The sequence below is a fragment of the Acipenser ruthenus genome, chromosome 58 (assembly GCF_902713425.1).
Source record: "Acipenser ruthenus chromosome 58, fAciRut3.2 maternal haplotype, whole genome shotgun sequence".
Taxonomy (NCBI): domain Eukaryota; kingdom Metazoa; phylum Chordata; class Actinopteri; order Acipenseriformes; family Acipenseridae; genus Acipenser; species Acipenser ruthenus.
This window is the reverse complement of record NC_081246.1, coordinates 814,190-836,497: the sequence shown is the minus strand read 5'-3', so window position 1 is coordinate 836,497 and position 22,308 is coordinate 814,190. Positions and strand designations below refer to the sequence as shown.

The following is a 22,308-nucleotide window of genomic DNA, read 5'->3' as shown; positions in this document are numbered from 1 at the left end:
TTCTATATAGCAAAACATCAGTGTGGAGTAGTGGTTAGGGCTCTGGACTCTTGACCGGAGGGTCGTGGGTTCAATCCCAGGTGGAGGACACTGCTGTTGTACCCTTGAGCAAGGTACTTTACCTAGATTGCTCCAGTAAAAACCCAACTGTATAAATGGGTAATTGTATGTAAAAATAATGTGATATTTGTATAATGTGAAATAATGTATAATGAGATATCTTGTAACAATTGTAAGTCGCCCTGGATAAGGGCGTCTGCTAAGAAATAAATAATAATAATAATAATAATAATAATAATAATAATAATAATAATAATAATAAAACATACAACAAAAACACCTGCTTATTATATTTACTACAGCAAATACAAACATACCAGGCTCCAACTCAGTATAAAACGGCATACACAATGATGGGAAATGGCAAAGCTTGCATGTAACAATGTCATTTACAATCTACATAACCTGTTACTTTTGGTAAAGCCAGCCACAATCAAATCAAACAGATTTTCAGATATTCAATACCCAATGCCAACTGCCTTGCTAATTTTTATGTGTTGTTTTCAGCACATCGTACAGTTTTCTTATAAGTTTGGTATACCAGTGATAATTCACTTTTTTGAAACTCATAGATCATCTAAAGCCATGTTTGAGGCAGACGAGAATGATTCAGGATCACTTTCTTACTCAGCAATAGCCTTCTCTCAGCAACAGTATCCACAGAAAAAAACTTTGTCTCTCAGGCGCATCCATCTTTGTTTTGATATAGTTCAAACATATATAGCTTCAAAAGTTAAAATGTGAACATACGTCATTTCCAGTTCCAGGTCATAAGTGAATTCCCACTCTGTATAAGGGAGAGTGATTTAAGTATGTTGATGCGATAATGATTATTGCAGCACTTGAAAAAAACGCTGGCAGGCGTGCTTGTAATTTACAGGAAGGGTGCTCACAGAGCCTGTCAACAACAAACCTATGTTTGAGGTGTGCAGTTCACAATTGATAAAATGTGGCGTAGAAAAATCAGAACGGTAAACAAGATCTAGTATGGTGTTTATGAGTCCTCAGGAGTAAAGTTCTGTGAATTCTCTTGTCCTTCAAGACCCAGTAACTGACTGAACTTCTCCCCACATTCAGTGCAGGGATAGGGCTTCACTTGTGTGCATTTTATGGTGTCTTAAGATTTGCTCAGTGACTGAAACTCTTCAGACATTCAGTACATTGATAAGATTTTTTTTCTGTGAGTCTGCTGGTGCATTTTCAGGGAACTAAAATGTGAGAAACTCCTCCCACAGTCAGAGCAGTGATAAGGTTTCTCTCCTGTGTGAACACGCTGGTGCGATTGAAGATTTCCTAACTGCGTGAATCTCTTCCCACACTCAGTGCACTGATAAGGTTTCTCTCCTGTGTGAATGCGCTGGTGTCTTACAAGGAGCAATGCACGACTGAATACCTTCCCACACACTGTGCAGTGATGAGATTTCTGTCCTGTGAGATTTCTTTTAGCAGCTAGAGAAAAAAAAGAGAAGAGACAAAGGTTATTGTACAGCATTCTTACACATTCACTCTTCTGCAGGGCTTCCCCTCATAACCATGACCAACTCCTAGAGTGAACTCTGATGAAAATACAGTAAAACCTGCTTACAAATGCTTGATAACATCACTTTGATTATTAACACACTCCTTAATATCACCTGTGGCAAAGTCCTGTGCATGACAGCCATGAAAGAGACTGCACCAACGTATTGGAATAAGCCACCTGGCATGTTTATTAAATACATGTGCTTTGAACCACCACCAAACACTATATACATGGAAGTTTTCCTTACTTCCTATAAGCAAGTCCAATGCTTTGAATAAATGACAAAGGTAAGTGTTGTATTACAGTTCTGGCCTCGCTACCCTCCCTTGGGGTGAGGCAGGGGGATGCAGGGTGTAGTGTTTCCAAGAACCACCCTGTATGCTTCCAAAGAGCAACTTGAGTACAGTTCCTTCCTTCTGGGCCGACCAGGTAAGTAACAACAGGTTCGTATTATTGATTCAAGAGTTGCAGTGCTTTCTTTGTTAATTGTGTCTTTCTTTCTCTTTACAATGTCCCGTGAAAAAAAACAACTTTCCAATACAACACTTTTGTTTGTCTATTCTTTATTTTTATCTTCTGCACCAACACTTTAAAACCACACTAATTAAACACAAACAGTAGCAGGGTGAGGTTCAAAGTGGTACTCAGGTTTGTTTGCTTCGGTAACCTGCTTGTGTTTGTGTTTATTCCAGTGACTCTTGAGCCAGTTTCCAGGTTTTTAGTCTTCATGTTAGACACAAACACCAGTTCTTCTAAAGTTTTAAAACCCTTGTCCACGGTTTCATTTTATTTTTCTTATTTTCGGTTAGCGCAGTCCACTTTAAGAACATAAGAGTTTACAAACGAGAGGAGGCCATTCGGCCCATCTTGCTCGTTTGGTTGTTAGTAGCTTATTGATCCCAGAATCTCATCAAGCAGCTTCTTGAAGGATTCCAGGGTGTCGGCTTCAACAACATTACTGGGGAGTTGGTTCCAGACCCTCACGATTCTTTGTGTAAAAAAGTGCCTCCTGTTTTCTGTTCTGTATGCCCTTTTATCTAATCTCCATTTGTGACCCCCTAACACAAAAATATAAAACATGTACTTGAGCTTCAAATACTTTGTATTTGTCTGATTTTCTTTGGCAACAATACACAGTTGTAAGCTATAAAACAATAAGCCAAATACCTCAAGTAGTTTCGTTCTTTGCTTCCTACCAGTCGTAGCGTACTTCCTGGTTCACCTTCCCCTTCCGAGTCCTGCCAGCTTCCTTGTATATCTAAAAGGGGTGGGACTTCCAGTCTCCAACCCAATATCTGTCTGACCCACAGCCTTCACACAGCAGCGGCCACTAGTGGTGGAAACTCAAAGTACAACCAAAAACCAAAAGAAACACCAAGCAACACTATAAATGATTCTTAGTTGGAGATTCAACACTTAACCTCCTATAATTCATGTAGGGTCCCGCTACCACTTTGCCAAACACCAATACACCAGTTATTGATTTCCATCCCCACTTAATATCACCTTGAGGAATAAAAGTATAAGATCAGGTTTATATGCAAGTACGGTCTTGAAATGTTTCTTCTGGTGACACTTAGGAACCCGACTGGATTTGGCATCACCCAGTGATGAGACATGTGATCCCAGCACTACTATAAAGCTGTGGGAGCAGCACAACTGCAAACAGTCTACCAGAAACAGGGAAAGGCAAAGATCTAACAGCATTCAAAACAGACATGATAGTGGGTGCACATCTAGCAGGTTCACAGCAGCAAGAACAGTTATGTTGCAAGCCACTGACATAGTGGGCAGCAGTGTGGGGTAGTGGTTAGGGCTCTGGACTCTTGACCGGAGGGTTGTGGGTTCAATCCCCAGTGGGGGACACTGCTGTTGCACCCTTGAGCAAGGTACTTTACCTAGATTGCTCCAGTAAAAACCCAGCTGTATAAATGGGTAATTGTATGTAAAAATAATGTGATATCTGTATAATGTGATACGTTGTAACAATTGTAAGTCACCCTGGATAAGGGCGTCTGCTAAGAAATAAATAATGTTCTACTGTTTCAGCTACTTTACATTTTTCACATCTTCATGTTTCCCCAGTCTTAAAAGATGTTCACTTAAATAACTCTGCCCAATCCTTAACCTATCCAACGCTCTTTCCTCTTTCCTTCCCAACTCTTTGTTCACCCAACTGTTGTTCACCTCTTTCTGGATATTATGATAAAACCTTCCTTTAATGCTTTCATCCCATCTCTCCTGACATTCTTTTACTATCATGTTTTTCACATAGCCTCCCATTTCCTGCGATCCCAGAGGAATCACCACATCAATTTCCTCTCTTTTTAACCCATTTTTTGCTGCCAGATCTACCATCTCGTTGCCCAGAATGCCAGTGACCAGGAATCCAAACTAAAATCACTTCGATCCCCATTATTCTACATTCCTTATATCGTTGCATAATTTCAACCATGATATCTCTTCTGTCATTAAACTCCCCTTTTAATGCAATAAGAACTCTCAATAAATCTGAAAATATGACTGCTTTTTTAGGCTTTATTTCAGCTATTTTAACTATTGCAAATTGTATAGCTACCATTTCTGCAACAAATACCGATAAATGGTCAGATATCCTCGCTATTTTTCATCACGTATTATTGGCTGCAGGGACTCTCTTAAACCATCTTCTTGCGAGCCTGATTGGCTGGCCTGCCTGTCGAAACAATGGCGGGACCGTGTTGAGAACAGGAGGTTATGAAACTGGATCCCGGAGTTCACCATGTTGGCTCCTATTGCTTTGTGTTTTCCTATGCAATGTCCTGTGGAGGATCTCAAATGGAGCCAGTTTCTTCCCTCTGCTTTGTACTGATGTGGTTTGTATTCCAAAGCTGCTGCTCGTGTTACGAGTGTGCGGGTCATTGTAGTTATTAAGGATTGGATTTTTTTGAAATACATCAGCAAAATCAGAATCGGTCAGAAACGTATTATTATTTTTATTTTCTAACAAACATATTGTAACGATAAGATGGCTGTGAACAAGTCAGTAATTGATCAAGTAACATTACAGTATATCCAAACATTTTAATACATTATGTAACAAGATTAATCAATTTGATCGATTTAGTTAATATTGAAACATATTTATATCTTCAAATTAATCACAAAACTCATTTATCATAGGCATCAATTGGATTTTTAAATGAATGTTATCAAAACAAAAGTTAGTATGAAAAAGTTTCGATAAGAAAGAAACACGTCTGCATGTCAAAACTTCTAGTATAAACACTTCACATATACGATGCGTAGCAGTTCTGGTTTCTGATTAATTCTGCTCCCCCAAGGAAATCAGTTTCCCCTGCCAGTAATCTACCGCGTTTCATTTGAAAAAAAATGTCGCGTAATCAGGCTAACAGACTAACCGTCACCCTTAAACTAACCTTAACCTTAGAAGAACAAACAAACAAACAAACTATAGACCAATAATCCTGACTTCTATTATATGTAAACTTATGGAAACTATAATAAGATCCAAAATGGAAAATTACCTATATGGTAACAGTATCCTGGGATACAGTCAGCATGGTTTTAGGAAAGGGAGATCGTGTCCAAATAACCTGCTTGATTTTTTTGAGGATGCAACATCGACAATGGATAATTGCAGAACATACGACATGGTTTATTTATATTTCCAGAAAGCTTTTGACAAAGTCCCGCATAAAAGATTAATTCTCAAACTGAACGCAGTAGGGATTCAAGGAAATGCATGCACATGGATTATGGAGTGGTTAACATGTAGAAAACAGAAAGTACTGATTAGTGGAGAAACCTCAAAATGGAGCAAGGTAACCAGTGGTGTACCACAGGGATCAGTATTAGGTCCTCTGCTATTCCTAATCTACATTAATGATTTAGATTCTGGTATAGTAAGCAAACTTGTTAAATTTGCAGATGACACAAAAATAGGAGGAGTGGCAAACGCTGTTGCAGCAGCAAAGGTCATTCAAAATGATCTAGACAGCATTCAGAACTGGGCAGACACATGGCAAATGACATTTAATAGAGAAAAGTGTAAAGTATTGCATGCGGGCAATAAAAATGTGCATTATAAATATCATATGGGAGATACTGAAATTGAAGAAGGAATCTATGAAAAAAACCTAAGAGTTTATGTTGACTCAGAAATGTCTTCATCTCGACAATGTGGGGAAGCTATAAAAAAGGCCAACAAGATGCTCGGATATATTGTGAAGTGTTGAATTTAAATCAAGGAAAGTAATGTTAAAACTTTACAATGCATTAGTAAGACCTCACCTAGAATATTGTGTTCAGTTCTGGTCACCTCGTTACAAAAAGGATATTGCTGCTCTAGAAAGAGTGCAAAGAAGAACAACCAGAATTATCCCGGGTTTAAAAGGCATGTTGTATGCAGACAGACTAAAAGAATTAAATCTATTCAGTCTTGAACAAAGAAGACTACGCGGCGATCTGATTCAAACATTCAAAATCCTAAAAGGTATTGACAATGTCGACCCAGGGGACTTCTTTGACCTGAAAAAAGAAACAAGGACCAGGGGTCACAAATGGAGATTAGATAAAGGGGCATTCAGAACAGAAAATAGGAGGCACTTTTTTACACAGAGAATTGTGAGGGTCTGGAACCAACTCCCCAGTATTGCTGTTGAAGCCGACACCCTGGGATCCTTCAAGAAGCTGCTTGATGAGATTCTGGGATCAATAAGCTACTAACAACCAAACGAGCAAGATGGGCTGAATGGCCTCCTCTCGTTTGTAAACCTTCTTATGTTCTTAAAACTGGAGTAAGTTCCTGACAACTTGTTCAGCCCCAATCCAACCTTCGTCTTCCTTTGCTGGCAGACCAGACCCGCAAACTGTCTGGTTGATCTTGTGGATTTGCAGGAAATCAGAAGGCAATCCTCAGTGGTTGAAAGAGTAGGTCTTGAGTCGAATTTGATCCAATGTGAAAGGCTCAATGTAATGTGTAGATTGGGTGCCAGGGATTGTAGGAACGTCTTTCCACAGCTGTTTCAGATTGCGCTACTGTGTAAATGCTTCGATAGCTGCAGCAGTCACCAGGATCATGTGCATGTTGTGCAGATCCTCTCTGCAACTGTGGTAAATGTGTTAGCATTATTTACCACTGCAGCCTGCCGAGTATTGACAGCTGTGGACACCATCCACTGCACCCTTACCATGACTTGTTATAAAGAAGTGCAGTGGACAGTGGACAAGAAAGAGAAGATGTACTTGTTTTTTAACTATGATGCAACACTATCGCTACATACATTCACATGGTCCATATGTGGGTATTTAATGGTAAGATCTTCAAAGATCTTCCAACGGGAGGTGCACACAGCTTTCTTGTCATCATCATGGCTATTGCTGATCAGTGCAAAGGAAATGTGTATTTCTGAATCTGGCCACACAACAACAGTAAACACAGTGATTTGTTTTTGGTGCCAGTGTGAAGCCTGGATTTCGTCCTGAGACACAGTGGTGTAGTTTTCTGAGAAATCTGCTGCGTTACAGCACATATACCATCAGCTGCTGCCTTCTTTGTTTGAAATGTGTTACTTTGCTTTCTTTTTATGTACACATGTTGGAGAAACTTGGCACAGCAGCTCTCAGAAGATCAAGAACATCCTCCAGCATGCCATGCTTTTGTATTTTTACTTGCACTCCTCCGACTGCTTCCCAGATATACCATGTGACATCAGATAGAAGTGCTTCAGGGATTCTGTCCAGAATATTTTTGTTTGGATCACAACATGTTTTACAATTGTTTTCCATGCACTGTGCACACCCCTGTGCATATTTTGTGTTATATGTTGTTGTTGTGTATATATATATATATATATATATATATATATATATATATATATATATATATATATATATAGATATATATTGGTGCACGGGATATAAATTGGGCACGCGTGTTGTGCTATGTATTTAGGCACAGGGATTGCACAATCACTTCACATGCAGATAAAGTATGTAATAATATGTGAGCATGGGGTTGTACAAATTAGTTCACATGCTGGGATTCAAGTGAATGATTAATTAGTAATTGAATCCCAGCACAACAGTATATATAGATGCACGTTTCACTCACTCGGGGTTGAGCGTTCAGTAAGTAGAGAACGGGTGTGGAGATAGAGGAGAAAAATAATTAAGAAATAACAATTGCTACGTGTGCTGGCTTTTAAACAAGCATGACACTTGTTATTGTTTGTCTGTTTGTTTGGCCATTGTGCCGTTTATTTTCAGTGTTTGTGTTTTGTTAAATGTTTTTATTTTGTTAATAAAAGTGCCACATCGCTTTTCATTACCCCAGTCTTTTGTTGAATCCATTCATTTCCTGGTATGACATCACATCCTTGTGACACAAGCCTTTCTGTTTCTCCTGATATTGCCACTGCGTTATTCCTTATTTTCTTACCCAAGGTTAACAATGAGGCAGAAAAGGAAAGTTTACATACTACAGACTTTCTTTTGGAAGGACTTTTTGGCAAGACACAGGACACGTTTTACTGTTTTTCCAAGGGACTGTGTAGACTTGTATGCCTTGGATGGTGACCGAATACATTCTGACATAGCAATTGGAGTTTGACGTTTGTGCTGGTAGCGTTTGTGCTGTTTTCCCCATGTAGCTGATTCCACCATGTGGGGGCTAGAAAAGAGAAGGAGCAGCACGGTTGCCCTCCTCCCCAACCCTGTTTTTATATTTGGATGAATTATGATAGCATGGTAATTTGAATGCTTTGAAAAAAGGTAATAATACAGCCTGAAGCGGGTGTGTATGTGTTGAAGTGTGCATGTATATCCATTGCTACAGCACCGGTGGACCATGATGATGGAGGTCTCTTGTGTCATCTGGAAAGAGTTGCATGTTCTATGTCCTACCTGATGGTGGCAGTCTGCGGCTGCTTGTGTGGAGGTGGGAATGGTGAGTTAAGGTTGAAAACCCTAATTTCCTTGCTCTTTGTTCAACCCTAACTGCTGCATTATCGTAATTTTTTGCAATGAATTTCTTCTTTCAGAGAAAGGTCAACAGCTGAAAGAAAACACTTTAAACCCTATTAAAATGACTGGCATGATGTTCTGGTATTGTGATCTGTTTACATGGTCTCATGACTATGTGCTATGATGCCCTTTAGTGATTACAATTCATATGTTGCTTGTGCATGATTGAATATGTGATTTCTTTGCAATCTCAGCAAGTTTAAGACCAGTCACATCCATAACCCTAATTTGGGCACGCACTTTCTAACCAAATATTTGGTCACATTTAGTAAGGTTCATGTGTATTACACCATTGCATGAAATTCCTGAAAGCAGGGTCCCATTTTGTAAAGCAAAAAGCAGCTTAAGTTATTTTTATTGTTGAACTTGAATTTACACCAAACAAACAGAAATGCACATAGAAACCAAGCCAAGACTGGTTCAAACTAGGTTTTAAGAGTACAGGCAATCTAAACAAGGTTATTTGGGTTTAACAAAGTGGAAAGCAACTGAAGTGAGGGAGGCGCCAAATGGGGTGGCACAAAGGGGCGAAGGAGAGAATGTAACTCAAGTAACCAAAAATATATATTGATGTACTTTTTTGTTTTTGGAATGCTTTTGGATTTGTCTTGAGGCAACGTTCCCCTGCTTTAAATAGAGATGTAACCATTTTTCTGAAACCAATAAGACTCAGATTTCTTTATTCATACTTACACTCAGACACCTAATTCATCTTTAATCCAATTTCAAACATGTTTCTATATAGCAAAACAGCAGTGTGGAGTAGTGGTTAGGGCTCTGGACTCTTGACCGGAGGGTCGTGGGTTCAATCCCAGGTGGAGGACACTGCTGTTGTACCCTTGAGCAAGGTACTTTACCTAGATTGCTCCAGTAAAAACCCAACTGTATAAATGGGTAATTGTATGTAAAAATAATGTGATATCTGTATAATGTGAAATAATGTATAATGTGATATCTTGTAACAATTGTAAGTCGCCCTGGATAAGGGTGTCTGCTAAGAAATAAATAATAATAATAAAACATACAACAAAAACACCTGCTTATTATATTTACTACAGCAAATACAAACATACCAGGCTCCAACTCAGTATAAAACGGCATACACAATGATGGGAAATGGCAAAGCTTGCATGTAACAATGTCATTTACAACCTAAAAAACCTGTTACTTTTGGTAAAGCCAGCCACAATCAAATCAAACAGATTTTCAGATATTCAATGCCAAATGCCAACTGCCTTGCTAATTTTTTTGTGTTGTTTTCACCACATCGTACAGTTTTCTTATAAGTTTGGTATACCAGCGATAATTCACTTTTTTGAAACTCATAGATCATCTAAAGCCATGTTTGAGGCAGACGAGAATGATTCAGGATCACTTTCTTACTCAGCAATAGCCTTCTCTCAGCAACAGTCTCCACAGAAAAAAACTTTGTCTCTCAGGCGCATCCATCTTTGTTTTGATATAGTTCAAACATATATAGCTTCAAAAGTTAAAATGTGAACATACGTCATTTCCACTTCCAGGTCATAAGTGAATCCCCCCTCTGTATAAGGGAGAGTGATTTAAGTATGTTGATGCGATAATGATTATTGCAGCACTTGAAAAAAACGCTGGCAGGCGTGCTTGTAATATACAGGAAGGGTGCTCACAGAGCCTGTCAACAACAACAAACCTATGTTTGAGGTGTGCAGTTCAGAATTGATAAAATGTGGCGTAGAAAAATCAGAACGGTAAACAAGATCTAGTATGGTGTTTATGAGTCCTCAGGAGTAAAGTTCTGTGAATTCTCTTGTCCTTCAAGACCCAGTAACTGACTGAACTTCTCCCCACATTCAGTGCAGGGATAGGGCTTCACTTGTGTGCATTTTATGGTGTCTTAAGATTTGCTCAGTGACTGAAACTCTTCAGACATTCAGTACATTGATAAGATTCTTTTTCTGTGAGTCCGCTGGTGCATTTTCAGGGAACTAAAATGTGAGAAACTCCTCCCACAGTCAGAGCAGTGATAAGGTTTCTCTCCTGTGTGAACACGCTGGTGCGATTGAAGATTTCCTAACTGCGTGAATCTCTTCCCACACTCAGTGCACTGATAAGGTTTCTCTCCTGTGTGAATGCGCTGGTGTCTTACAAGGAGCAATGCACGACTGAATACCTTCCCACACACTGTGCAGTGATGAGATTTCTGTCCTGTGAGATTTCTTTTAGCAGCTAGAGAAAAAAAAGAGAAGAGACAAAGATTATTGTACAGCATTCTTACACATTCACTCTTCTGCAGGGCTTCCCCTCATAACCATGACCAACTCCTAGAGTGAACTCTGATGAAAATACAGTAAAACCTGCTTACAAATGCTTGATAACATCACTTTGATTATTAACACACTCCTTAATATCACCTGTGGCAAAGTCCTGTGCATGACAGCCATGAAAGAGACTGCACCAATGTATTGGAATAAACCATCTGGCATGTTTATTAAATACATGTGCTTTGAACCACCACCAAACACTATATACATGGAAGTTTTCCTTACTTCCTATAAGCAAGTCCAATGCTTTGAATAAATGACAAAGGTAAGTGTTGTATTACAGTTCTGGCCTCGCTACCCTCCCTTGGGGTGAGGCAGGGGGATGCAGGGTGTAGTGTTTCCAAGAACCACCCTGTATGCTTCCGAAGAGCAACTTGAGTACAGTTCCTTCCTTCTGGGCCGACCAGGTAAGTAACAACAGGTTCATATTATTGATTCAAGAGTTGCAGTGCTTTCTTTGTTAATTGTGTCTTTCTTTCTCTTTACAATGTCCCGTGAAAAAAAAACACTTTCCAATACAACACTTTTGTTTGTCTACTCTTTATTTTTATCTTCTGCACCAACACTTTAAAACCACGCTAATTAAACACAAACAGTAGCAGGGTGAGGTTCAAAGTGGTACTCAGGTTTGTTTGCTTCGGTAACCTGCTTGTGTTTGTGTTTATTCCAGTGACTCTTGAGCCAGTTTCCAGGTTTTTAATCTTCATGTTATTTACAAACACCAGTTCTTCTAAAGTTTTAAAACCCTTGTCCACGGTTTCACTTTATTTTTCTTTTTTTCGGTTAGCGCAGTCCACTTTAAGAACATAAGAGTTTACAAACGAGAGGAGGCCATTCGGCCCATCTTGCTCGTTTGGTTGCAAGTAGCTTATTGATCCCAGAATCTCATCAAGCAGCTTCTTGAAGGATCCCAGGGTGTCAGCTTCAACAACATTACTGGGGAGTTGGTTCCAGACCCTCACGATTCTTTGTGTAAAAAAGTGCCTCCTGTTTTCTGTTCTGTATGCCCTTTTATCTAATCTCCATTTGTGACCCCCTAACACAAAAATATAAAACATGTACTTGAGCTTCAAATACTTTGTATTTGTCTGATTTTCTTTGGCAACAATACACAGTTGTAAGCTATAAAACAATAAGCCAAATACCTCAAGTAGTTTCGTTCTTTGCGTCCTACCAGTCGTAGCGTACTTCCTGGTTCACCTTCCCCTTCCGAGTCCTGCCAGCTTCCTTGTATATCTAAAAGGGGTGGGACTTCCAGTCTCCAACCCAATATCTGTCTGACCCACAGCCTTCACACAGCAGCGGCCACTAGTGGTGGAAACTCAAAGTACAACCAAAAACCAAAAGAAACACCAAGCAACACTATAAATGATTCTTAGTTGGAGGTTCAACACTTAACCTCCTATCATTTATGTAGGGTCCCGCTACCACTTTGCCACACACAATTACACCAGTCATTGATTTCCATCCCCACTTAATATCACCTTGAGGAATAAAAGTATAAGATCAGGTTTATATGCAAGTACGGTCTTGAAATGTTTCTTCTGGTGACACTTAGCAACCCATTACAGTGACACCTAGCAACCTGACTAGATTTGGCATCACCCACTGATGAGAGATGTGATCCCAGCACCACTATAAAGCTGTGGGAGCAGCACAACTGCAAACAGTCTACCAGAAACAGGGAAAGGCAAAGATCTAACAGCATTCAAAACAGACATGATAGTGGGTGCACATCTAGCAGGGTCACAGCAGCAAGAACAGTTATGTTGCAAGCCACTGACATAGTGGGCAGCAGTGTGGAGTAGTGGTTAGGGCTCTGGACTCTTGACCGGAGGGTTGTGGGTTCAATCCCCAGTGGGGGACACTGCTGTTGTACCCTTGAGCAAGGTACTTTACCTAGATTGCTTCAGTAAAAACCCAACTGTATAAATGGGTAATTGTATGTAAAAATAATGTGATATCTTGTAACAATTGTAAGTCGCCCTGGATAAGGGCGTCTGCTAAGAAATAAATAATAATAATAATAATAATAATAATAGTGGCTGGGTAGCCACCCTAGCTTAAATTGAGGTGGAATGGCCATAAATATGAATCTTCAGCACACTTCTAGAGTTTAGTAACTAATTTGTGCACGGTTAACAGGCAGCTCAATGTTTCTTGTTTTGTATAATTACCTCTAAATCCCAGTTCACGTGCAGGTGGACAATCATCATACAGCCTGGATCCCAGCTGGTTGTTCTCCTCAAGTGTACAGACATTATTTTCAGCAGGAACTTCCTCTGCGATGGGGACACATTCCTGTTCTATGAATTCCTCTTTAATAGGAACACATTCCAGTCGATTAATCTCTGTAACCTGCTTTAGACTTGCACACCACTCCTGGTCAAAGGACTCCTCTTGTGTGTAAACTACTTCGATCCTTGGCCCCTCCTGTGCTTCAAATGTAGGCATAGCATGGCTCTCTCTGGGATCTGCGTGAAACAAAATACTACACAATTATAACTCTTACTTACCAGCCAGGTTCCTCTACAAAGCCAGCCCCTTGTCAGAATTCTACTGAGTGATGTCATTGGGTCATTCTGGTGGAACAATTCTGAGGTGTTTTTATATTGCATGTATTTATTTTTAAACAGACACAGTGGCATTACCTTGAGCTGGGAAGGAGGTTTGATCCAACATTACTTCTAAACTATTTGTGGCGGGGCGATCAATGCCTCAGATTGAAGCTCAAGTACATGTTTTATATTTTTGTGTTATCTTTAATCGTTGAACACCCTTTATATCGCTGTTTTTATTTTAAAGTTACATTATTTTGTACATGTGACTAATCATGCATTTATTGTGCTATTTATTTTATGTGCAATTATATTTATGTTAAAATGTGTTATCTTTTTATAAAACATTTACAGGTATTTGTATGGCAATTTCTCAATAAAGTTGAGTGGAATATATATATTTTTCTTTAAGTTGTAATACAGTCTATATATCAATATTAAAACCGCAGTCATTATTTTAGTACTTGCTTAAAGTTACAGTACGATAGGAACGACATTTCTGCAAAACGTAAGCTTGTCAAAGAGTTACTTCAATCACACACAAATATAAATTATAACTGCATTTTTTTAAATTACAGTTTTTTTTTCTGAACGCATTTGATTAAACATTCAAATACTGCCATTTGTTAAAGAATGATATCAAAGCTCACAAATCATTATCCTAACCCTCTGCAATACAGGGCAGCAGTGCGGAGTAGTGGTTAGGGCTCTGGACTCTTGACCGGAGGGTTGTGGGTTCAATCCCCAGTGGGGGACACTGCTGTTGTACCCTTGAGCAAGGTACTTTACCTAGATTGCTCCAGTAAAAACCCAACTGTATAAATGGGTAATTGTATGTAAAAATAATGTGATATCTGTATAATGTGAAATAATGTATAATGTGATATCTTGTAACAATTGTAAGTCGCCCTAGATAAGGGCGTCTGCTAAGAAATAAATAATAATAATACAATGTGTTAAAGTCTCAATAGGACAATAGGTTTACTACTAGCCACAATTTAATTACTAGCCACAATTTACTCCATACAAGACATCGCTTTACCAGAAGGAGAGCCACTTAGACTGGTCAAGGTTTACCAATATAGACTAGTACTTTCTTACAGTTCATAGAAAACAAATTTAAATCTTAATTAGTCTGGGTGGGATTTACTGCAAACCACTACTTTATTATAGCCTGGAGAATTAATTAGACTGGTGTAATATTTGGGCAGTGGAGCCGAGTAAGTAACAGCCCTATAGCACTTTAAAAGTATCTTAAAAGATCATTTCTAACCAAGACCACACAGATAATATTGACTAAAAAAGTTATTTGAAGAGTTGGACTGACCAAGCAATATCAACAAAGATCAATCTTACCTTGAAATAATCCCTGGTTCTCGTTCCTCTGAAAGTCTTGTTCATTGCAGTCGGGGTTCATGTTTCTGAGAGGTTGTTTAATGTCTGCATCTGCAGCGTTCATGCATTCCCGCACTGCTTTCAACTCGCTCTCTGATATTTCCAATCTCAGCTTCAGACTTTCATTCTCTTTCTCCTTTCCAGCCATTTCCATTCGGAATTCAGTGAATTTGCCGCCGACAACTTTTGTGATTTGGCACAAGACGGTGTCTACAGCCGCTTTCACTGCGTGCTCGATGGTAGAGGCGAGCTCGTCTTGAAAGAACGACACGGAGACGCTGACGTCCATCTTCACTGACTGTTAGCTTGAGACTCGAGTAGCGGAATCCTCTTTGATTTTAATTTAGTATTTATTTTTTTTAATGGAGAATTAACAGTCACATAAAATCAGCACCTCTTCTGGTGTGATAAAGAAATTAATCAAACAACTGACTCGTTTTCCTATTGCGAGGAGTAACTTTAGCGCTCCACTCTGTCTGAATTCTTAAATAAAACAGAAAAGGGACTCTTTTCAGAACTCAATGCAGGTATAAACGACAAAAAAAAGGAAATATTTTAACCCAAATGAAATACTTTTAACAGCTGTAAAATCAGCAGCCGCTGCACTCGCCTCTCTCCAGCATAAACAAAGCAAACACTTCCATTTCCTGTAATGAAATGAAAGCGTCACTAGGCGTGCATGGAACGTCGCGTATTATTGGCTGCAGAAACACTCTAAACCCAGCTGGCGACACTGATTGGCTGCTGGACTCCCCGTCGAACCAAGGACGGGGATCGCGTTGAGAAGAGGCGGCTATGAAACTGGATGCGGAGTTTGCCATGTTGGCTCCTCCTGCGTTGTGTTTTACTCTGCAATCTCACGTTGTGCATCTAAAACGGCGCCAGTTTCCTCCCTGTGCTTTGTACTGTGCGTGCTCAAGTGACAGTTTAATTCGCAGTAATTTAATTCGCATGCTTTTTTTTCAGTCGTACTACAACACAGTACACTACATATCAACTTCAAAACTGAATTTGAAAACAGAACTGCACAATAATGACGTTTTAATTTTAATTACATTTATATCTGCAGGCGCACAACTTTGATGCGGTTGTACAGCAGGCACCGCGGCGCTGGAACAATTTTAGTTTACTGTAACCCCTGTATATGATGGAAGCCATGCATTCGGCTGCTATTGTGTTAAAGGTGTTAATAAAACGAAGCCAGCATCTACACCTGCTTGTGTTAATTGTATTAATACTTGTACTGTGATTCTTGAAATGTATTTTCGTTTACGACTGTAAGTCGCCCTGGATAAGGGCGTCTGCTAATAATAATAAGAAAAAAAAAATGCTTACCATAAAAGTTTAGAGTAAATATACTGAGCATCAAAATAAACTTATCACTTATTTTGGAGCATCAAAAGAAACTTATATTTGGATAAAATTCACTAGATGTGATCGAAAAATGACAAACTCTGTTTTAGAGCAGGTGCAATGACTTTTTATTGTGCTGATTAATAATTGACATCACAAAGATGCTGCAGAATGATCTGTGGATCTCGGGCAGGTGTTGTGACTCTTGGTCTCCCAGTTCGTGGCTCTGTCATTGATAGAGTGTGTCTGGTTATACCGTCTCGCCAAGATTGACATTGCTGGCTGTGAGCAACTTAAGGACCAGGGGCGGCGCCACCCTTGGGCCTGAGGGGCCTACCCCCCCCCCCCCCCCCCCCTTTTGCTCATGGGCCCACACAGTTATGGAGCGATTCACAATTAAAAACATTTCATGCAAATCGTATGAGACTGTAATCCGCTGTGCCGGGTCTAGCTCATCCTTGTGGTTCAGAAAAGGAGGCTGTGTGGTCCAGCGGTTAAAGAAAAGGGCTTGTAACCAGGAGGTCCCCGGTTCAAATCCCACCTCAGCCACTGACTCACTGTGTGACCCTGAGCAAGTCACTTCACCTCCTTGTGCTCCGTCTTTCGGGTGAGACGTAATTAAGTGACTCTGCAGCTGATGCATAGTTCACACACCCTAGTCTCTGTAAGTCACCTTGGATAAAGGCATCTGCTAAATAAATAAAAATATATCTGTCCCACCCACCTCAGCATCGTTGTCATGGTTATGAAAAAAAAAAGATTGATGATTGGATGGCTGAGATGAGATCTTACATCTTCGATACTATAGTATTGAAATTACAGCGCGTCGGCAGCATACGTACAGTAACGTTTCTTTCATTGCAAGGCATGCAAGCAACCAGCTTGTGCAGCTGCTGTTTAGTTATTTTTTACATTTGCAATTAGCTATCAAAGTACCTACACAGGGTAACAGTGTGGAATAGTGGTTAGGGCTCTGGACTCCTGACTGGAAGGTCATGGGTTCAATCTCAGGTGAGGGGCATTGCTGTTGTACACTTGAGCAAGTAAAAACCCAACTGTATAAATCGGTAATTGTATGTAAAAAATGTGGTATCTTGTAACAATTGTAAGTCACCCTGGATAAGGGCGTATAAATATAATACAGAATGTTTAGCCAACTTTGCAGTAAACCATAGCTATATTTGTGTCTTACACATTAGCATGTCCCGACAAATTTTGTAAAAAGAAAACGAACTGACGAATCAACAAATGCGCCAGTATTATTATTATTATTATTATTTATTTCTTAGCAGACACCCTTATCCAGGGCGACTTACAATCGCAAGCAAATACAAAATACATTCAAGTGTTACAATACAAGTAATACAATAAGAGCAAGAAATACAATAATTTTTGTTCAAGTGTGACAAACCACAATTCAATAATACAGCAGATAATAGTGATAGTTACATCAGGATATGATTAAATAGTGATAGTTACATCAGGATGTGATTAAATACAAAGTACTACAGGTTAAACACTTGGCAGATTACAGTATTCTGAAGTACAGGATTAAATGCAGTAAAATAGGGGGCAGATAAGAGTAAAATAAAGTACATTTGAATGAAGGGTGATAGTGTCCCAGGATACAAACAGAGGAGTTCTACAGGTGCTCTTTGAAGAGGTGAGTCTTAAGGAGGCGCCGGAATGTGGTCAGGGACTGGGCAGTCCTGACATCTGTAGGAAGGTCATTCCACCACTGCGGAGCAAGGGTGGAGAAGGAGCGGGCTCTGGAGGCAGGGGAGCGTAGCGGAGGTAGAGCCAGTCTTCTAGTGCAGGCGGAGCAGAGAGGTCGAGTGGGGGTGTAGGGAGAAATGAGGGTCTGGAGGTAGCTGGGTGCAGTCTGGTCAAGGCATCTGTAGGCGAGTACAAGAGTCTTGAACTGGATGCGAGCGGTGATCGGGAGCCAGTGGAGCGAGCGGAGTAGTGGAGTAGCGTGGGCGAAGCGAGGCAGAGAGAACACCAGGCGGGCAGCAGAGTTCGAGTGGGGGTGTAGGGAGAAATGAGGGTCTGGAGGTAGCTGGGTGCAGTCTGGTCAAGGCATCTGTAGGCGAGTACAAGAGTCTTGAACTGGATGCGAGCGGTGATCGGGAGCCAGTGGAGCGAGCGGAGTAGTGGAGTAGCGTGGGCGAAGCGAGGCAGAGAGAACACCAGGCGGGCAGCAGAGTTCTGGATGAGCTGGAGCGGACGGGTGGCGGACGCAGGGAGGCCAGCCAGGAGGGAGTTGCAGTAGTCTAGGCGGGAGAGTACCAGGGCCTGGACCAGGAGCTGGGTAGCATAGTTGGTGAGGAAGGGTCGGATTCTTCGGATGTTGCTCAGGAAGAATCGGCAAGTGCGTGCCAGAGTGGAGATGTGCTGGGAATAAGAGAGGCAGGGGTCCAGGGTGACTCCAAGGTTCTTAGCAGAGGAAGAGGGAGAGAGTGTGGTAGATTCCAGAGGAACAGAGATAGAGAGATCAGAGGAGGGGGAGGAAGAGGGAAAGAAAAGGTGGTCAGATTTAGAGAGGTTGAGTTTGAGGAAATAGCAGACAGACAGGTAGAGCTCCGGGAGGAGATGGTGGAGTCAGAGGTGGGGAAGGAGAGGAAAATCTGAGCATCATCAGCATAGAAATGGTATGAGAAACCATAGGATGCGATGAGGGGGATCAGGGAGCGGGTGTAGAGAGAGAACAGGAGAGGACCCAAGACTGACCCTTGGGGGACTCCTGTTAAGAGAGGGTGAGGTGTGGAGGTTGCTCCACGCCAGGTTACCTGGTAAGTGCGGTTGGAGAGGTAGGAGGAGAACCAGGTCAGAGCAGTGCCAGAGATCCCCAGGTCAGCAAGAGATGATAGTAGAATAGAGTGATCAACAGTGTCAAAGGCAGCAGAGAGGTCGAGGAGAATTAGGACAGAGGAGAGAGAGGCAGCTCGGGCACACTTAAGTGAGTTGGTGACAGACAGGAGGGCGGTTTCAGTGGAGTGAGCAGAGCGGAAGCCAGATTGGAGAGGGTCAAGCAGAGAGTGGTTGGACAGGAAAGCAGAGAGCTGGCGGTGTACAGTCCGCTCGAGGGTTTTGGAGAGGAAGGGTAGGAGGGAGACAGGACGGTAGCTCTGGAGGGAGGTGGGGAGTGATAGAGGCTTTTTTGAAGGCAGAGGGAAAGATGCCAGAAAGTAGAGAGGTGTTGAGGAGTGAGGAGATGAAGGGGAGTAGAGCAGGAGCAGCAGCTTGAAAGAGGTGAGTGGGGAGGGGGTCCAAGGCACACGTGGTGGGTTTGTGACCCTGGAGCAGGGAGGAGAGGTCAGTCTCTGAGAGGGGCAAGAAGGTGGAGAGGGAGGGCAAGTTAGTAGGGAATGTAGTGGGTGTAGGGGTTGGAGCAGGAGGGGGTGCGGGGGAGGGAGAGGTGTTAAAGAGTTTGCGGATATCTGAGATTTTAGAAGAGAAGAAGGAGGCAAAGTCGTCAGGGGAGATAGAGGAGGGAGGAGGACGGGGGGAGGGTTTAGGAGGGAGGAGAAGGTAGAGAATAGTTTACGTGGGTTGTTAGTGGAGGCTTGGATTACAGATTGGAAATAAGCACATTTAGCAGAGGAGAGAGTAGAGGAGAAGGAGGAGAGGAGAGTGCGGTAAAGGTCTAGGGCAGCAGGGAGTTTGGTTCTCTTCCATTTCTTTTCAGCAGATCGCAGTGTGATCCTTGCCGAGCGGAGCACAGAGGAGAGCCAGGGATGGGGAGGGGAGGGGCGAGCAGGTCGGGAGGTGAGGGGACAGAGGGAGTCGAGGGAGGAGGTGAGTGAGGAGAAGAGGGTAGAGGTAGCAGAGTCTACGGAGAGTTGTGAAAAGGAGTCGATAGGAGGGAGGTGAGAGAGAGCAGTGGAGGCAAGGACAGAGGGGGAGAGAGAGCGGAGGTTACGGCGAGAGGTGACAGTGGGGGTAGGAGGAGCAGGGAGAGGGGGGAGAGACAGAGAAAAAGAGATGAAATAGAGTAATGTAAGTACTGTAAGTAATGTAAGTACCTACATTTCTTTTTATTTCGATTTTACAATTGTGTATGTAGGCCTACTTATAACCAGTTTACAGCTGGTTACACAATATTTTGTTTTGAAGTGCTTATTTTATTATAGTTTTTCATTTTTTGAAGTCGTGCTACACAGTAGGGTAATGTGAAAAAAGCCTTATGTTATTTTTGTAAATAATGACTTCGTTTTCACAATTTTGTGTGTATATATATATATATAATATATATAATTGTGTTATAACTTTGTAACTTGATCTTTATCTGCCTGTAATTATATATATATATATATATATATATATATATATATATATATATATATATATATATATATATATATATATATATATATAATGATTTCCCATTACACGAGAGTAGATGTTAAAACTTCATGCTGATTTGAACTCGGCTCTCGCCAAGATAAGCACCAACTAAGACGTAGCTTTACAGTAAACTAATGTGATCCATATGTGTCTCCATCCATTTACGTTTCCTTCCATATGATGATGTAGATATCCTTCTGTCTGGTGTTAATGGCTGAAGTGTAATGCTGGCTCCAGGGATCATCTTATTTTGCCTCCCTGGCGCATCAGCACACACAACGGCTGCGATGCTGGCTCCGGGGATCAACCAAAGTGCGGCCTCCCCAGCGCATCAGCATGACAACCGTCTGGATTGAGCTAAGTAGGGTACATCTCTGGGGTTTTCAAGTGGGCACCTTCCATCCTCAGTGTTTCGTCGACTAGCCCACGACACCTCAAGAGGGCTCGACGGTGATTCTGGCGTCCCAGCATCACCCCCCTCCGTCCCCCACTCAACTCAGCCCAGCTTACTTACCTGTCCCCAGCCAGAATCTTTCCGTCTCAATCACAGCCAGTTGCTGCTCCTCTCTGCTGCTTCAGATAAGTTCTTCACTGTGCGACGCAACTCTTGGCCACTGAATCCGACGTCTCTGAGAAACCGGGTTGTAGAGTGTGCCACAAATCCTCGACAACCCACTTCCACTGGGTAAACCCGAACTCTCCATCCTCGCTGTTCCGCTTCAGTGGCTAGTTGAGCATACCGCAGTTTCTTCCTCTCATACGCCTCATCTACAGCATCCTCCCATACACATATATATATATATATATATATACATATATATACATATATATCTACATATATATATACATATATATATATATATATATATATATATATATATATATATATATGTTTATTATGTTTTCTTGAATAATAAAAAAATATAATAATTTGAAGGTATCTGTGATTTTAAAACTTCAGAATTATTTCTACGTAGTATTAGAAATGTAAATAAATACAAAAACGTGGGTTTTGTCATTTAAGGTTTGCTGTTAAGTTTTCTCCCGTGTATAAGATTTATTTTAAAGGCAGCAAAATATGGGAATTGCACGCTCCTTTTGATTACACTATGTAACACAATTTTTGTTCCTGGGTAGTAAGTGTTATTTCCTAATTGCTTATGCCTCAGAAGTATAGAAAATGGCTATTATTCTCCACAAACTTTGCTTTTGTGACCAGGACAGTGATATTTTGAAATTTACCTATTTCCAATGAGAAAACGGGCGAATTTGTGTCTTTTCGTTCACATAAAGTCAGAAAAAAAACATATGAATCCAAATTAACATGTATTTATACTAAAGTAATACAAAAATGACTACAAAAGACTTAGAAGTGAGTCGTTTTTCGAGATTTACGATTATACTGTAAATCACTTTCACGAATCAGCCCCCAAATGTAGTCTCCCATCATGTTCTCGTTATACTGTCCTTGGTAGCGGCGTTCAAAGTCCAGTATATCCTGGTGGAAGCGCTCGCCTTGCTCCTCCGAGTACGCTCCCATGTTCTCCTTGGATTTATCAAGATGAGCATCAAGGATATGGACTTTGAGGGACATCCTACAGCCCATTGTGCCGTAGTTCTTCACCAGAGTCTCAACCAGCTCCACATAGTTTTCGGCCTTGTGATTGACCAGGAAGCCCCGAACCACTGCGACAAAGCTGTTCCAAGCCGCTTTCTCCTTACTAGTGAGCTTCTTGGGGAATTC

At 41.1% G+C, this 22,308-nt stretch overlaps 2 protein-coding genes across 7 annotated transcripts in view; one reads left to right on the top strand and one right to left on the bottom strand.

Annotated features, from left to right (window-relative positions):
- Positions 1–22,308, top strand: part of LOC131724983 (E3 SUMO-protein ligase ZBED1-like) — a 143,004-nt gene that overhangs the window by 54,564 nt on the left and 66,132 nt on the right. The window lies entirely within an intron of this gene.
- On the bottom strand, positions 9,644–15,508 carry LOC131724993 (zinc finger protein 300-like). 5 transcript variants are annotated; one of them, XR_009320377.1, is made up of 4 exons: positions 14,826–15,508; positions 13,089–13,385; positions 11,137–12,232; positions 9,644–10,816 (listed from the first exon to the last, which is right to left on the bottom strand). XR_009320377.1 is itself a non-coding variant. In XM_059018229.1 (3 exons), the coding sequence occupies exons 1-3, from the start codon at positions 15,151–15,153 to the stop codon at positions 12,108–12,110; spliced, it is 750 nt and encodes a 249-aa protein (XP_058874212.1). In that variant the 5' UTR covers positions 15,154–15,508; the 3' UTR covers positions 9,644–12,107. The 5 variants fall into 5 exon arrangements, 2 of the variants coding, with proteins under 2 accessions (XP_058874212.1, XP_058874210.1); XR_009320378.1 differs by having other exon boundaries at positions 9,644–11,947; positions 12,057–12,232; XR_009320376.1 differs by having other exon boundaries at positions 12,057–12,232.